The sequence below is a fragment of the Gracilinanus agilis genome, chromosome 3, assembly GCF_016433145.1.
Source record: "Gracilinanus agilis isolate LMUSP501 chromosome 3, AgileGrace, whole genome shotgun sequence".
Classification (NCBI taxonomy): Eukaryota; Metazoa; Chordata; class Mammalia; order Didelphimorphia; family Didelphidae; genus Gracilinanus; species Gracilinanus agilis.
Window position 1 is genome coordinate 400,975,555 of NC_058132.1, and position 19,101 is coordinate 400,994,655.

General features: G+C 34.4%; 1 protein-coding gene across 2 annotated transcripts in view; it reads left to right on the plus strand.

Moving 5' to 3' along the window:
- Positions 1–19,101, plus strand: part of USP9X (ubiquitin specific peptidase 9 X-linked) — a 167,238-nt gene that overhangs the window by 60,963 nt on the left and 87,174 nt on the right. For both annotated transcript variants that reach the window (XM_044670172.1, XM_044670171.1), the window contains exons 13-14: positions 2,664–2,797; positions 10,675–10,762. In XM_044670172.1, coding sequence (XP_044526107.1) covers positions 2,664–2,797; positions 10,675–10,762 — 222 coding nt within the window. The remainder of the gene's footprint in view (positions 1–2,663; positions 2,798–10,674; positions 10,763–19,101) is intronic.

A 19,101-nucleotide genomic window follows, 5' to 3' on the forward strand; every position in this document is an offset into this window, starting at 1 on the left:
TTTGCCTTTTTCCCCTTTTAATAAATTTGTATTTTGAAGTAATTTAGGGGGAGATTTGCTTTGTTTTATTTTTTGTGATTTTTACAATACAAAGCCTTATTTATTCTCAGTAAGTTTTTACCATTTACTGAAAATCTTCTTAAGAGTTGACTATTTTATGATGTGTGTTTCATAATTTTTTTAATTCTTTCCTTATTACATGGCAGTAGAGGCTAGGTTATTGGGAATTAAGTGACTTGCCAAGGTCAGACAGCTAGGAAGTGTCTGAGGCTAGATTTGAACTCAAGACTTCCCATCTCTAGGCCTGGATTTCAATCCACTGAACCCCTTACCTGCCCTCATATACTGTCCTTTTGACTTCTTTAATAATAATCTTGTGATCTCATTAACGTTCATTCACAAAGAGTAATTCTTTTACTTTAAAAAGAATTACTCTTTATGAATGAAGGATACTTGTTTATTTTCAGTGCTGAAATGAATTGTTCCCTTTTTAAGAATTATCAGCTCCCTTACTCCTTCCCATTTCCTTTTTGGAAACTAGACTTACTGAATACCAGAAATTTCAGGCAATTAAAAAACATTGTGGCCTGATGCTTACATGTCTTTTTCTGAACAAAATAAAAAAATCTATAACTGAATATCTTTGCCATTTAATTGATTTTATGGTGTAGATATTGCAATTAATAAGCATAAATTGAAGTCAAGTAGGAGTTGTGGAAAGAGCTTTAAACTAGAAATCAAGAGAATTGAGTTTAATTCATAATTTGGGGAAAATATAAAATGACTAATGATTTAGTACTTAAACTAAAAGAAAAGTGGGTTTTGAAACCACCAGTTGCCTGAGAACTATGTAGTCTTCAGAGATTTCATACAGAACTTCTTTCCCATCCTTAATTCTTCATCTAAATGATATTCAGTACAGAATGGCTCACATTTTTTATTTAATTGTAACTTTCATAAATAAGAGTTAAAACATGAAAATAATTGATAAACTACCATAATTTTTCATAACCCTGTCCTTTTTAATAAGTATAAAAATATAAATTTGCATATAGGTGAGTAATGAACCAGTAGCTCTGAACCTCAGGACAAAAGTTAAATTTTGGGAAATTGTATATATTGTATACTTTTTTCTCAGATTTAAATGTCTATATTCGAAGGACACAGTATCCTTATAATTTCTACCATTTCAAGACTCTCAATTGGGAGTTTCTATCTAAATTTAACCCTTTAGTCCTTAGGGTATTAGTAACAGTTGTCTCAAAGAAATCATAAAAGTATTAACTATTTGTGTATTATTTTCCTTTTCAATATGCATAATATTAGAAATAGTGAAAATATAGCATCAACAGGGCAATTGTTATTAAGCAATATATCAAATATTACCTCTTAAAGCTCTTACAGTGTTGCAGGTAGTTGTCTAGCATAATATTTATTAAAATTCAATTCCAAGTATAACTATAATGTAGAGATACTTTTAAAATAAATTCAAGTTATAGAAATGTAGCACTTAGGAGCTAGAAATCCTTTGAATTGATCTAGTCTATTTTCCACATTTCATAGATGAGGAGTATGAAACTCAGAAATTTAGTGATATGTCTTAAGATCACATAATTAAAGTAGTGAAGTCCAAACAAAGCTACATTAACTCTCCAGATGTATTCTAGTGGGCTACTATCCATTTATTTCAAAGGCATTTCCAGTATGTTTTATGAAATGAACTTATCATTGAAACAAGGGAATTGCCTCCCAAAGTAAACAGAAGAAAAACATCTTTCTTCCTTGATATGATTATAATTTTTCTTAGTGAGAATTTCTACAAATCAAGAATTCTTTTAGTATATATAAACATTCTGATTTTTTATAAAGTAAATTCGTTTAGTTATAGGTCAAAACCTTTAGAGACTTATTTAAAATAAAATACTTCTCCTACTCACCTCAGACTGACACTGATTTTTTTATATCATTAAAATAGAGAACCAAAAAATGTCACCAGTGCAAACATAATGTAGGAAAATGAAGAGGTAAGTAATAGAACTAGAGAAAACATTAAAAACTATTTAAATAGCAAGTCTCCATTAATAACATATGGGCTCAATTCACACTACAATCTTTTTTTTCTTTGTTTTACCCAATCATCTTTCTTGCAAAACCATGTCACCAGTATCTACTGTAAGAAAGAAGGACCTCAAACATCAGAACATTACTTTCATTAATAAGCCAAAGAAAAAGGAGTTTCAATGACCTCTAGATTGTAAAAATGTCTGAGATTGCTTTTATTGAATAAAAATCACTTTCCTCACTTTTCATTAAACTCCATAACTGCTTAAATATGAAGAGTAGTTACCATTTCTTAGTATTTTTTAAGACTTTTCAAGAGATCACAGAATAAAGAAACTAAAGAAGGGTGAACAGATTTTTCTTGTTCAAAAATACTTAACTATGCTTAGATTTTTATCCTTTGAAAACGATAAAAGCAACCTAGTGTCTATTTATAGGTAATTTGCTCAACATTAATGTCATTGTGATTATAAACATTTCTTGTCTGTAATAATGTAAAATGTTACCTTTTTCATGCCCGCAGTTAAATAAGAATGTATAAATTCATAATAAACTCAGTATTTAATGTCACCTTTTACTATTACATGCTGTTTACATTTCAGTCAAACACAGCGAAGTCCACATGTGTTTTATCGTCATGATTTAATCAATCAACTTCAGCACAATCATGCCCTAGTTACTCTGGTAGCAGAAAATCTCTCTGCTTATATGGAAAGCATGAGACAGTATGCAAAAGGTAAGTTTCATTAAAGAGATCCCTAAATCAAAATAAATTTAAGAATTTAGGATATATCATTTTACTTAAAATTTTGTTTTCTCTCTAATAACATTTCCTTATTTTCTCATCTGTTTTACCATATTTTAAAAGTAGAAGATATCAACAGCTCAATTTTTATAAGTTACTATGAAATATTATAACACTACAAGGAAAGTCTCTGATATGTTAAGTAGTTAAGTTCAAGATATGTTAAGTCCACTTCACAGTGGAAGATATGTCCAAAGGCTTAGACAGAAATTGCATGTTATTAGAATAGCTTGGATGGACTGTGATCTATAATGGTAAAGGGACTCAACACTTGAGTGAATTCATGATCCATCAGAGTATTCTTTGAGAAGGCACAGTATTTATTTTAGAAGGGTTGTCAAGAAAAGAAATCTGATTAATTTTATATAGCCTTTTCCCTTCTAAAATCACATATGAACCTAAACATCAGCCTGCCATTTCAGGGCTATTGACTAACTCTCCTCTTTATCTCACCACTTTTATTACCATATTTCCCCTATATAGATTTCTCTATAACTGGTTATCTACCTCATGCCTGTAACTTGTTCATTCTTAAACCACAGACCTTATTCCCTCCAGTCCATAATTTCAGTATTTCCAAAGATCAGTAATTTCATCTAGTGTGTATATATCCTCTCCACTGGTGTAGATTGCAACCTTTTGGTGTTTCATAGACCATTTCACAAAACCTCTTTGGCCTCAAGTATTCCTTAAACAGACTGGATAAAATATTTTCTAACTTCCTAGGACTTATCATAGCCTTCAATATTTGGGGATTACCTTCATGTCATGAATTGAAGGATCAAAGAAACACTTAAATGTGGCTGACAGTCCATTTTTTCCCCTTAATAAAACCTGACTAATAAAATCTAGCTACAATTTTTCCATAGTTCTACAAACTACTGCTGTTTCCTTTGTTTAATTCTTTTGTTAAACCCCCTAAAGTTCTCTGTTATAATATCATGCAGTTAATACTTAATACATTTATTACTGATTTGCCTTCCATATAAAGAACTCCAAATGCAGTTACTATGTACTGGGAAGTGAGAAGAAAGTGAATGTACAGAAAAGGAGTAATCAGGAGCCCGTTTCTACCAACAGTTTAGTTTAAGCAGCATTTATTGGAGGTTTGCTACATACCAAGCACTAGAGACATGAAGATAAAAAACAGTATACTGCCCTCATGACTTGTCCATTATTTAGCCAGCGTGTATCAAAGGCAGAGCTATAATCCAGATCTTTCTGATAATATAACTTGCCCCTCTTCTATCCACTATGCCACATTGCCTTTTAGACAGAATACACTAAACATAATTTAACCTTTTATTGATCCCTCAAGGCTGTTATTGCAACCACTTATTCAATTTGCTTAATATACATTTAGTGAATATGTATTATGTGAAATACAAATAATGGGATAGGACATTTTAAAAGATAAATAGCACAGTCTTTGCATAAAGAATCTAAGAATCTAAAAGAAGACATGAAACTTCAAAAATTAACTAGAATACAATGGTTGTACAGCATAGGCTTGTTTGTTTTTCATAGCAGTACAGACTGTCATGGCCTATTTGAGTTGTATAGGGATACTTTCTCTTGTAATAGAATCATGATTAGAGCTTAATGACCATCTTTTATACATGAGGTACTAAGCCCCATTGTACAGAGTCACACAAGTAGAAATTAAGTGTAATATGTAACCACCCTAACCCCCCCCCCCCATAAAGTGTTAATAGAATTAGAAAATTTGAGAGTTGGAAGGTTTCTCTGTATCTAATATACATAAAAAGAAACATCATTATATAATACCAGATGAGTATTGCCTAGCTTCTTCTTGAAGACCTCCAAGCATAGGAGACCACCACCTGTAGAGGTGTTTCAGATAACTGTAATCTTTAGGAAGTTTTTCTTGGCGTAAGAGGCCAATTTAGGCATCTTTGTAAATTCAATCCATCATTCCTGATTATACCCGCCGGGGCCAAACAGAACAAATCTAATCCCTCTTACAACTGACAGCCCTTATTTAGCTTTCATACCACCTCATCCCTGCTTCCCCAAATTATCTTTTATCCAACTAAAAATGACATGTACCTTTAGCTTGTCCTCATATGTTATGATCGCAAGGCCCTTCCCCAGTCTGGACACTCCAACTTAACATTTTAAGTCTTTTGTCTGTTTTTTGTAGTTTTCCTGTTCCTTCCTTAACTGTCAGGTAATACTTTCCTAAGCTTACCTTTTCTCACCCTTCTAATTTGTAGCTACCTTTGTGTAGTATGTAGTTGGAAGTCAAATAAGCATTTCAGATTCTTATTCTGAGTGGAACTTTATGGATTTTTCCGTGTTTAAAGTAAGGATCTTTTGTTCGTATGTTTTTTAAATACATAGAAAGTAAAACAAAAGCAAAGAAAAAATACATAGGGAGAACACATTATATAGGAGAAAGAACGCTGACTTTAGTGTCAAATTACCTGGGTTTATGTCTGCATCTGCTATTTGCCTATGTCACCTTGGACGAACCTCTTTGTAGATCTCTCTACATCAGTTTCCTCATTTGTCAAATTAGATTGGACTAAATGGTTGCCAAGAATCTTCTTCAGTTCTAGATCTTTTGATCTTATGAATGTCAAAAAGTCTCAACTGTGTCTGAGAAAGTGGTAGTGCCAATTATTTGTGTTCTGAATAAATTCTAAGCATTTGAGCTTCTTTTATGATTATACTGGATTTCTCAAAAATCATTTTTTAAAAACTCTTACCTTCTGTCTTAGAATCGGTACTATCTATTCTAAGGCAGAAGAACAGTATGGGCTAGGCATTCAGGTTAAGTGACTTATCTGTGGTCACTCAGGAAGTGTCTAAGGTCAGATTTGAACCCAGGACCTCCCATCTCCAAGCCTGGCTTTCTATCTACTGAACCACCTAGCTGCCTACAGCACCCCCAACCCCCATCCCCCAAAAGTCTTAATGTGGGAAGACTTTTGGAGCACTTTCTGTATTACTTATATTTAATTTCTGGACGCTTGAAATAATAGGAAGCATAATGCTCAGATAATAACCCCTATACATATATAAACACATATACAGCATTAATGTTTTCAAAGCATTTTCTTCATGACCATCCTGTAAGGTTAAAAAACTAAGGTTCCTAAGGCTAAGTAACTTGCCCGTCAAAATTGTTAGAGCCAGTTTTTGAACCTACTTCTTTCTATATGTTAAACCATGTTGATCTTTGATACCCAGGACAAGTAAAAAAAATAGAATATCAAAGTTATTGATACAGCACAGTTATGAGGATGATCCATAATAGCATTATAAAGAAGAATATACACTTTCAAAGGCTTTATTCTTAGTATATATATATTTGATTTTGCCAAGATATATCACATAGAAGTGTTCAGAGCCAAAGACCTATGCAAAGAATTATGTTGAATATTATGATAAGGGAAAAGAAGTTCTTTGCATCCGATGACAGCAGAAATGATAATAAAAGTAAGGGAAAATAATCTAGTTCTTTAGGATGGCATTTTTGTTATATCTCATTTTTATGAGTCTCATCAATTTTTAAAACAGATACTAATGTTTTAATTAAAGAAGAATACAAGTAGCTATATCTATGCCCACAGAATACAAGTATTTCTTTATGACTATGCCCAAATGATCCTACTTCAGTAATCTTTACTCTTTCAAATTTTTATGCTTCTGTTTTATTTCACCTCTCTTCATTCATCTTGCCATCATCTACAGACCTCCAAATTACTCTGCCAACTTATTCAATGACTTTTTTAGTTCACACATTTATTGATGCTTTTTTTTAATCTGTCATTTCTGCCCCCCTACCCCCCTTCTCCCTCCTTCTTGGGAGAATTTTGGATCTTTCCTTGTATCAAAGAAGGAACTGTTAAGCAAAAACAGCTAAACAGTGGCCTGATCTGGCAAGGTTTACAGCATTCTGCCTCTGTAGTCCTCTAGCTCTTTGCTGAGACTCATTGACTTTAGAATGGACTTACACATCATTTAAAATGTTCCTGTTATTTGAAAGACATTTTAATCAACCTGTTGGAATAGATAAGTATAAACTTATCCTCTGAGAACATAAGTATTCACTTGGTAGTGGGAGGTAATATCACATAAGGATAAAGAGGGTTAAAGGCAAAGAACAGAACTAGACAAAGAACTCCAAAAAAATTAGAGGTAGGAAGAACACTTTACACTGAGGTCTTTCAACAATGGCTATATAAAGAATTGAAAAAGAGAAAATGGAGAAGTTTTGTTTGCCAATTATTGGGACCATATGAACTGAGAGAGGGACAATCATTTTGATTTCAGGAAATAAGTAATGGTATGGTCTATTGGGCAGAAGAGTGTGGAGTTGACAAGTAGGAAATCTATAAAGGTAGTTTGGAACCAGTTTATGGAGGACTTTGAATTTCTGGCTGGAGTGTTTGTATTTTATCTTCTCTGCATTAGGAAACTTTAAAGGCTTTTTAGCAGGAAAAGAACATGACCAGAATTGTGTTTTAGTCATATTATTTTGACAACTCTGTAGGGTAGAATTTAGAGTGGAAAGGAGAATTAGAGGCAAGGAAACCAATTTAGAAATTCTAAAAGAGCATAAATGTCTGAAATCTGAATCATTCAACCAGTTATATGTATCTTAAGTATCTACTATTTTCAAGTCACTTAGATAGCAAGTAAATGGAGAGAATAGAATAGATATGAGAGTTGTTTTGGGAGATAGATTTTACATGATTGGGTATGGAAGGTGGTAGTATTAAAAAAAAATAGAAAAATAGATGGTTCTGGAGTTTCACACCTTGAGTTACCAGTATGTGTGTGATAAGGTATGAAATTTAAGGGGAAATTCGATGAATTCCATTTTAGCATAGAAAGTAGTACTAGATATATAGATTTGGCAGTCATGTGTTAAAGATAATCATAGAATCCATTAGAGCAGATAAGATCATGGGCGGGGTGGGGGGAAGACCAGAAGGAATTAAGAAAGGCAACTTACAAGAGAACCCTGAGGATACCCACAGTTTGGAAATATAAATGACAAACTAAAAAAAGAAAATGAGGAGGAATGACTAGATAATCTAGATAGGAGAACGAAGAAAGTAATATTTTAGAAAACTAATGTAGAGAGAAAAATTCCAAGGAGGCTAATAAATGTTTTTAGCAAAGTCAAGGAGAATAAAATTCTTGAAAAAACCATCAGATATAGAGGTTATGATCATTAATAATCTTTGACATTAATTTCAGTGGAGTGGTTCAATTAAAAATCCTATAGCCTCAGTCTATCAGAGGGAGCTGTTCCTTTCCCCTTCTCCACAGAGTCCAAGGACATTTTTTTGCATGCCCCACCTCTGCCCAACAGACCAATGAGAGCACTTCTTCCTTTCATTATCTGGGTGATGTGAGTATTCATAGGCAGTTTGGGCACATGATCTCTAAAGGGTTTGCCAATGCTGCCCTGTGGCAAGAGGTTAAAGGGTAAAAGTAAGAAAGTAGGAGTAGTATATAACAAGAGAATATAGCAGCACAATTATTGATAAGGCTGGTAGTCAATTAAGAAAGTCAGCATTTATTAATTGCTAACTATGTGCTATATACTGTACTTTAGTGTTGGAGATATAAAGGCAAAAGACTCTCCCTGCTTTTAAGAAGTCTTAATTGGCAGGACATCATGCAAGTACTTATGTACAAACGAGATAGAATAAATAGCTAATTATCAGTAAAGGGCAGGTACTGGCATTAGGAGACATCACAAATTTTGGGGGGGAATTTATTGGGGACTTGAAGAAAAGCAAGAAACAGAGATAAGAAGAAAGAGTATTCTAGGCCTGGAGAACACCCAGTGAAAATGCCCAGAGTTGTGAGATAAAATGTCTTGTTTCAGGAACAGCAAGAAAACCGCTGTCACTGGGTTCCATGTATATGGCAGGGTGTGAGGTTTTTAAGATGTAATATTGAAAGGTGGAAGAGGACTGGAGGGGTGGGGAGTGAAATTTATGAGGAATTTTGAATGCCAGACAGAACACTTTATTGATCCTGGAGGTCTTAGCAAGCCAACAGAGTTCGTTGAATTGAGAGTGATGTGGTCAGAGCTGCATTTTAAGCTGATTAATTTGATAGTTGAATGTAAGATCATGCAGTGGGGAAAAACTTGAAGTAGGAAGACCAGCTGGCAAGCAGTTATAATAATAAAGGTATTAGGGAATATGGGCCTGCACACTAAGGTTGTGGCAGTGTCAGAGGAGGGAAAGGGGCACATTCAAAGAGATGATAATAATGTAGAAATAATAGTATTTAGCAGCTGATTTGGATGAGAAGGGTTAAGAATAGTGACAAGTCAAGGATGATCCCTAGGTTGTATGTCTTAATGAATGGAAGGATGTTGGTACCCTCAACACTAATAAAAAAAGTTCTACTAAAGGAATTAGCATCGAGAAGAATAGCCAGAGCAAAAAATATATATATATTGATCTTGGTAAGTATATATTCAGAATCTAGTTTCAGTTAGGTATTATACTAGGTTCTGGTCATTTTTTTGAGAAATAAAAAGGTTCCTACCACTCAATGAGATTACATTCTAATGTTGGCAACAATGTGTATGAATATAGGTGTGCATAGAACACACCCAAAAAGATACATATTGTCAGCTAGCTGGGGTGACCAGGAAAAGCTTCATGCAGAAAATAGCGGTTGAGCTGAGTCCTGAAGGAGATTAAGGATTTTAAGAGGCAGAGAAGAGGAAGAGATTCATTCATGTATGGAGGAATAAAATAGCTTCTGTGAAGACATAGAGATGGCAAATAGTGCCCCTCCATACAGGATAGCAAGAAAGGACTACAGAATGTACGAGAGGCTAGAAATAAAGGAAGGATAGGTTGTGAAGTTTTGAGTGTCACACAGCAGAGTATTCACTTGATTCCAGAAGTAATATTGAGAGCCACTGGAGTTTATTAAACAGCATTGTAGGAAAATAATTTTGGTAGTCTTGTGGAAGATAGATTTGAATGGGGAGTTTTGTAGCAGGGAGACCATTTAAGAGAATATTTCAGTAGTCTAGGCAAAAGGGAATGAGGGCATGGTGTGATAGTTGTCTGAGAAAAAAGAAGGGAATGGATTTGACATGATATAGAGGTATATACAACAAAATTGGGTAGATGGTTTGGATATATGGGATTAAGAATGACACACTGATTTTGCAAACATGAACGACTTTAAAGATGGTTGTGCTCACAAAATTAAATTTTACAAGGAGACAGAGAGACAGAGACACTAGGACTGAATATAAATGTCTGATGGCCATCAGCATTGAGATAATAATAATTCAACCCATGGGAGTAAACATAATTCACCAGGTGAAAGAGTATAGAAGAAAAAGAACTAAGATAATATAGTTAATTGGGAGGCACCAGCAGTTAATGGCCATGACATGAATGCCCTTCAAAGGAGACTAAAGAGTTCAGACAGGAAGGATGAAAATCCAGGAAATGCATGTCATTAAAAATCTACAGAGGAGGGAATTTCTAGAAAGAGTATTTCTTTCTATCATATCTTGTTACTCTTACATAATTGTTATGAAGCCAGGTCACCACATTCCAGTATAATTGAATTTTTAAACCTCAGATTTATCCAAATTAAATTGCATATATTTGGTTTTATTGTTGCTGCCTAGAGAAAAAAAGATAAGTTGCCATAGGAATGGAATATAGATTACTAATATATCATCTTTGGGCATTAGTAGATAGATTGAAACTTGTTATTTTCAATACAGTATTGCTATATTTGAATGTAAGTGTATAATGCATGATTTCCTTACTTTTCAGAGCATGGAGAATATGATCCACAAACTGTAAGACCAGGAAGTCGATATAGTCATGTGCAAGAAGTCCAAGAACGACTTAATTTCCTAAGGTTGGTTTTAAATTATTAGTTTTGCTTTCTTTGAGAGCCAGATAAGAAATAGGGAATTAACTAATAGCATATCATGGATCTTGAGTAGGTTAAGATGTGTCTTTTTCCCCACATTAGAATTAAGTGTCCCACAAAAATCTTTGTATCTTTTACAGTTAAATGTTTATATTGTTCCTTCAAAATGTGTCTACTGTAATTGCTCATTTTTTGCTTTCAAATACATGACAAAAGTGGTATTAATTTGAGAACATTAATGTTTAATTAATGATAATGTTTTAGCCGGAACATTTCCTGTGCATATCAGGTGCAGAAATAACTCTTGTAGTCATAATTAATAGATAAGAATTTGAGGAGCAATAGTCTTTTAGAGGTTCAGTTTCTTTTCATGCTTCTGTTTCTATGTTGTTGTTGTTTTGTGGGGGAAATTTCCTTCTCAGGCATTCTTATTTTATCATTCCTACTTATTGGCTTAACTGTTCCTTTGAATATTTGATTCTAATTCATTGTAAACTGAGTGTGTCTAAAAAATAAAATGTTATTATTTAAAAAATTGATTCACCATTAAACATTTACTCTTAAATGCAAGAATCTTGACTGAGGGGAAATTTGGTGCTAAAAATAAAAAGAGTTCCAGATCATCATGTCTGGAGATATGGTTTTTAGACTATCTTTGTCACTTAATAGATATAGATAGGCAAGTCATTTGAGCTCACCTAGAGTAATTTTTTTATCCATCACTCTACAGTTCTTTCCAGCTATTTTGCTCTGATTTTGTGGACTTGAGAAATTTTCTAAAAGAAATAATTAGCTTTTTTAGGAATAACCAAAATTTTTTAAAATTATATGCCAAACAAAATGTTAGCAAGGCATTATTTCATGCTATATTAATGTAACAAATTTGCATGTTGTACTCTTTAATATGTAGCAAAATTGTTAGGTACATCTTTTTATCATAAAATGCTATTATAGCATCTTAACATATTACAGATTAAAGATTAATTTTTTTCCACTCCTATTGTTAAATGAAAAATAGTACTGCATGCTTAAGACATGGCATAGTTTAACTTCCCTATTTTCTTATTTGAGATTTGTATTCTTGTTTCCAAAAGGAACCTCAAATAATACAATAAATATAATAAAATAGGAACAGAAACTAGTTTAAGAGAAATAACTTTTAGAGGAAATGGAATAAATTATTACTGCTGAATGAAATTCAAGAAATTTTTAAAAATATCCTCTGCATATTCAAAGACTGCCCTAGTTCAGTCAGTCCATCAAAGAGCAGTTATTAAGCATTTCCTATGGGCCAGGCACTCCAAGGCCTGGGAGTACAAGGTAAAAAGCAAAAATAGTACCCAATCTCAAGGAACTTATTCTACTAGAAAGCATATACTTAAAAAGGTACATAGCTGATAGGTAGTAAATAGCTTTAGAGGGAAAGATAGTACCTACCGGAACATCTGAAATAGGTGCTCTATAGATGGCAGCACTCAAGTTTAGTCTTAAAGCCAGTGCTTCTTAAAAGGCGAGGTAAGGAGATGAGAGCATTCCAGCCCTGAGGGACAGCTAAGGCACAGAGATGGAAAAATCAAAAATTATATGTGAGGAACAGCAAGAAAGCCAGTATGGCTGAATAGTCATGTGAAACAGAACTGGGGAGTTAGGAAAGGGCAAAATTTTGAAGAAACCATTAGAGTTTTTGATTGCAGTAGTCCACATGAGAGACAATGAAATCCTGAACTAGATGGTGCCCATAAAAGTACAGGAAAGAAAATGTACTTTAGAGATGCTGTGGACAAATAAATTACCACATTTGGTTTCTGTTTCATTGTGTGACAGTAAGGAACTGGGAATGATTAGATTTGTAACCTGGAAGATTCAAAGGGATGCTCCTGCTCCTGATAGTAATAGAGAAATTCATAAAATGAGAATATTGGGAGGCAGAGGGAAGAAAGATAATCATCTACTTTAGACTAGTTTGACATGTGTAGTAGGTAGTAGATGATACAGGACTTGATCTCAGGAAAGAGACTAGGGCTTGACATATAGCTCTCATAATCATCTCCGTAGAAATTGTCATTAGACCTGGAGAAGCTGGTGAGGTCACCAAGAGAGAATATAGAAAGAAAAAAACCCAGTTTATAAGTTCCATCATAAGTGGCCAGGGGATAAATTACTGGACCAAAAGTCAGGAATATCAGTTTGTTCAAAGCCTTGCTTCAAACACGTGTGTGTGTGACCCTGAACATGTCATTTAACCTCTGCCCCATTTTCCACATCTGTAAAATGAGGATAATACTAATAATAGTGTCTAGGTTACATTTTTTTTTAGGTAATTGAGGTAAATATTTAAAGTGCCATGCAAACTTAAAAGTGCTATATAAATTTATTTCACCATTGCTTCTTAATTTCCTTTCTGCCTCTCAACAAGTATGTTTTCTATTGTTTATAGCCTGCATAGTTGATAAACATTCAGTCTGTGCCATTATCCAAGTTAACCTCAACTGTCTAGCCCTTTCTATTCTTCTGTCTTAGAATTAATACTAAGACAGAAGGTAAGAGTTGGTTTTTTGTTTTGGTTGTTATTTTTAAGTTAAACTATTCAGCACCAAACATATCCCTGAAGCACAGCTAGTGACTGTCCAAGGTCTTTTTATTTCAACTAACTTTTTAACGGTCCTACTACATATAAAACAATATCACAGACAACTCATTAAAGCCTGCTCTCCGGTTCCAGCCAGTTAACCAGTTCTGAATAAATATGAGTATTGTATCATTTGGCCCTTATCTTTCACCTTTTCCTGAAAAGTAACACAAAAGTCTTTGCTTTCCTGAAGTTTAGGTAAACTATCTCCAAAATTCCTCTCTTCTCCCAGGCTCTGAACACTTGTCATAAATGGAAATAAAATTAGTCTGAAATGATCTATTCTTGATGAACTCATGATGTTTCTGATAACTACTTTGATTTCTGGCTATTCATTATCCATTTAGTGGTGCATTCTAGGCTTTTGCATGTAATTAAAATCATGGTCTATGGCCTATAATCTGTAAACTCTGTTCTCTTCCTCTCTCACCCTTCCCCCCATCCTGTTCCTCCAATCTCTCCCCTTTCTCCAACCAGATTTGGGTATTTACCTTTCTCTAATCCTTTGGTGACTAGTTTTCTACAGCTTTTCCTTAATGATCACTGAGAGTGTCTCTGCTCACATATGCCAATTCTCTTGAATCCTAGCACATAGTTCTATCAAGACTTTCTGTTGTTATTTCTAATTCAATGATAATTTACCAGAATAGATGTAAATTTTCCATATTTTTTCTGTCATATTATCATCATTCCATCCACCTTGAGTTGTGGAATTCTCCCATCTTGATCTTATTTAACCCCAATATAACTAAAATTTACCCTTCTTTTGACCTTGGCTTTTGCTTAGGCACGGCTCATTTTGATACTTAGTACTCCTGACACTTCTTTTTGGGAGTAAAACTCTTTCCTGAAAGTTTTCATCATTTCTGTTCCTTTCATTACTTCACCCTTCCTTGTTGGTGAGAATCCAATCAAGAATAGAAATTCTGCCTCACTGGTTTTCTCCACCTTTTATAGGATTAAACAAGTCCACAAAGTTAGCTGTTCTCTCCTGGTCAGAAAGACAAGAATCCTAGGTGACGTCTGACTCATTGAAATTTTCTTTTTATTTAATTTATTTATTTTTATTTTTTGAGTTCTGAGATATCTCCCTCCCTCCCAATCACCACAAGGAAAGGCCAACAATTGACACAAATATAGGTGGGTGGGTGGAAGGAAGGAAAATGATACTACCATATATTAGTTCTTTCTCTGGAAGTTGGTAGCCTTGTCTTTCATAAGTCTATTATAGTTGATTTAAATATTCCTATTACAGGGACAGCTGGGGTGGCTCAGTGGATTGAGAGTCAGGCCCATGGGGAGGTCCTGGGTTCAAAATCTGGCCTCAGACACTTTCTAGCTGTGACCCTGGGCAAGTCACTTAACCTCCATTGCTTAGCATTTACCACTCTTCTGCCTTAGAACCAATAAACATTATTGATTCTAAGATGGAAGGTAAGAGCTTCAATCAATAAATGAATGAATGAATGAATGAATGAATGAATGAATGAATGAATGAATGAATGAATGAATAAAGGCTCATATTGCTTAGAACAACTTAGTCATTCACAGTTACTCTTTGAACAGTATTGCTGTTACACTATGCAACTTCTCTTGGTTCTGTTTGTTTCACTCTTCATTATTTCATACAAATCTTTATTTTTCTAAAGTAAATCTGTTTATCATTTCTTACAGCACAATAATATTCTTTCATAGTCACATACCTCAACTTACTCATCTCTTCCTCAATTTCCATTTCTTTACCACTACAAAAAGAGCCACTATAAATACTTTTGAACATATGAGTTCTTTTCCTTTTTCCCTAATAACCTTGGGAAACAGACCTAAGAGTAGTGTTGCTGGGTCAAAGAGTATCCAATTTTATAACTTTGGGGGCAACTCATTGAAATTTTCTATCAGTACTCTCTCTTAATTATGATCTGTTTCCCAGACACCCTTTTTTCAGGTAGTCTTGATGACAGTATCACCTCTGATTCTATCTTGATCTTCACCCAGTGTTCCTTCAGCATGCTTCACTATTAAAATTTCTTAAGAGTTTCTCACCCGAGAATATATTTTAAATATGATTTTACATATCTCTCTCACTCTTGTACACTCTCATGTTTTTTCAACCTTAGGAAAAAGGTAGGTATTGCTGTAAATTTCTATTGCATCCACTGCTACCATCCTTCTATTCTTGAGTCCTCATTTTCTTTCACTCCACATAAACAATTGTCTAATTTCACAATTTTACTCCTTTAATATCTCTTGCATTTGTCCCCTCCTTGCTACCCACACAGGCCACCTTGGGCCGCCCCCCCCCCCCCTCCACTTGGACCTACTGAATTGTTATCTAGATGACACAAGGTCTCCTCTAAGGATTCTGCAGATCATGGGGGTATGCCTTATGTTTTGAATGGCTTAGCTAGCTCTAGACAGACTGAGAGAAGAGGAACAAATTGGTCACATAATTACTAATTCAGTGTTTTCCTTTGTGGGTGGGGGAAGGCATGGTGCAAAATACCTTGCAACAGAAATTTATTCTACAATGAAATCCTTAAGAAATATCAAATTAATTTTTTAACACCAAGAGCACACACAGATTATAATATATACTTAGGAAAAAAATAAATTCATTGATTAGTTTATGTTTTCCTACCTGAGGGGGTCAGCTAGGTGGCTCAATGAATTAAAAACCAGGCCTAGAGAAGGGAGGTCCTATATTCAAATCTGGCCTTGGACACTTCTTGGCTTGTGTGACCTTGGGCAAGTCACGTAACCACAATTGCCTACCCCTTATTGCTCTTCTGCGAAGGTAAGAGTTTAATTTTTTTTTTTTAAATTTAAATATCAGTCATTTTTATGCTAAGCCCTGAGTTTTTTTACAAACACCATTTCCTCCAGATCCATTCACTTCCATTTCAATTCAGTAAGCTTTTATTAATCATAATTGCTTACATTATACTAAGTTCTGGGCATATTAAGATAAAAATCAAAAATTTCCCACTCTTGAGGACCTTAACATGCTTCTCAAGGGAAATGACATTTATACAAAAATAATATTAGGTAAAGAGTGATGAGGGAAAGAAAAGATCCTTCAGAGAGCTGTAAGAAAATCTGAGAACATATTGAGGAAATTAGGGAATGTGACATAGAAGAAGCTAATGGTACCTGAAATGAGTTTAGAAGTCAAGAGTTCAGTGTCAAGTATCAAGTTAACATTCTAAATATGGAGGCTGTCCTCTAGGATTGCACAGTAGTACAACTTGAGATTAAGGCTAAAGTTTTTTATGTGTCCTGGGGGCATTAGGGATCCACCTAATGTTTTTGACATGGGTAGTGTCAACGTGGAATCTAGAAGCTGATTCAGAATCTTAAAGCCAAGTGACTCTTTGGCACAATAGGCAGTGTGTCAGTCTTGTAAGCTGAAGGTCCTGAGTTCAATCCTAGAAAGAAGGGTGTTATATACTGGGAGAGGCTTCTGGAGACAAGAAGAGTCACTGGGCTTGGGCTTGGGCTTTCCTCAGGGAGGAACTCTCATGTGACCAGTCCAAACCTGAGGCTGTCACCTTTAAGCTAAGTAAACTGGGGTTCATCAAATTTTTCTAGGCTACAAGTTTGGGGGCTTCTAGATTCCATGTTAACAGTAGTAACATGATAAGATCCCCTAGAACAGTGATGGGCAAACTTTTTAAAGAAGGGACCAAAGGAAAGGAAATGCTCATCTGTCAGTCTGTTTCTAAGGCAACTCTTTGGAAGTTTCATTGTATTGTATCCTACTCTTTGTATTCGTCAGGTTAGGAATAATGTCTCAGCTGCCAGATAGAACATTTCAGGGGCCCCTCCCTCCAATCTGGTCCAGCCGTAGTTTGCCTTAATAAGCTTATTTGGCAGTTTATATCAAGTTTTGTTGACTTGATAAGGAAATAATGAGAGGCTTTACATGGGGGTATCTTTGAGAGTGGAAAGAAGGGAAAATGATTGATAAAAGTGAAGAAAAAAAATTATGAAAATTGCTAACTTCTTGTGGGAGGTAAAAAGAGACTAAAATTATTATTCCAAAGTTTTATATGCTGTAGGCTGTAAATAGTGGTATATTTAACCAGGACAGTGAAAAATTTAGAGACAGAAGTAGAAAGATGATGGATTCTTTAATGGTCAAATCTTAACCAAATCTTTACTGCTTTGATTCAGGCAATCTTTCTAGAGAATTTGCCTATCAGAGAATATTCTTGCCAAACTATATCTCCTATGGTTCATGTTCATTAAAATTAGGAAAACAAGAGTTTAGGAGACTTTTACTTTGGTCCCATATTCCTATATTCACAGTAAAGGAAAATGTGTTTGTTTTGTGTGGTGGTAATATATTTTTTACTAGTCATGCCTGAGGAAGATAATGCAGTTTGTCTCCTTAGGGAACTGGGTCAGGATAAAGAGGATTAAATTCTTCTATGTGTACTATAAGTAGTTTAGAAACTGACATTCCAATGACTGAGTTGTGGCTGGCCTCCTTTGCCCTTTCCAATAAAATTACTTTTTTTTTTTTTTCTTTGAAAACTGGATTATAAAGGGGCTTGAAAACTCTGCACATAGAGCAGCTTGTTACCTAATAGCTAGTTTTATTTTTATCAGACTTAAAATCTTTCAGAAATGTCAAAAGTCCAAGTTTTTCCTTTTTATCTTGCCATATCCTAGGATGAGATTTTTAGTCAATGAGAAATTAATTCAAAAACACTCATAAATTTTTGTTTGTTTCTATTGTTATTCTTTTTCATGTATCCATTTGCCATCTAGAACTTGTAGGTTTGTGGTTCCAAATATACACAATTCCTCAATTGGGTAGACCAAAATCATATGTGCTGAAACAGTCCGGGATTATTGATTCATTTCCTTATAATGTGATTATTTTTGAAGGGGAAATATGAAACTTTATAGTAAATAGCAATAGAGAATGTCAACTACTAATGTCCTATATGTCTACTTTCCCATCTTTTGGGGGGGGAAACTAACAAATTTATTTTTTCTCCCTTCTCCACTTTACCCTATTTAAACAAATGAACAAATAAAAAAGAAAAGTTCTTTTAACGAATATGTGTAGTCAGGCAAAGCAAATCCGTCACCTATTGACTACACACAAAAATACATGTTTCAGTCAGTACCCTAGAACTTTCACTTGTTTGTAATAGAAATCATATTTTCTCATGATATGGAAAATCATGACAGGTCATTAAATTGATCATAGTTCTTTAAGCTTTCATGAGTGGTTCTAAACATTTCGTTTTTTTTTATTCATTTATAAAAGTCAAGATTATTCATTTCTATAATACTGACGTTCAAGTCTAAATTATTTTGTTTCTGCTCACTCCACCCCAAATCATTTAATAATGTTTCCACGTTGTTGTTTGTTTTTGTTTTTGTTTTTTTTTTTACATTTTCTTCCTGTCTTAGAATTGATCCTGAATATCATCAGTTCCAAGGCAGAAAAGGGGAGCTGTTGGGGTTGAGTGACTTGCTCAGGGTCACAATGTTGGAAAGCTTCTGGAGCTTGTTTTGAACCCAGGACTGCCTGTCACTATCCATTGAACCACTTAGCTGCCCCTCCATGCCTTTTTTTTTTTTTAACCCTAACCTTTTGTCTTAAAATCAATACTATATTGGTTTCAAGACAAAAGACGGGTAAGGGCTAGGCAGTGGGGGTTAAGTGACTTGAGGTCAG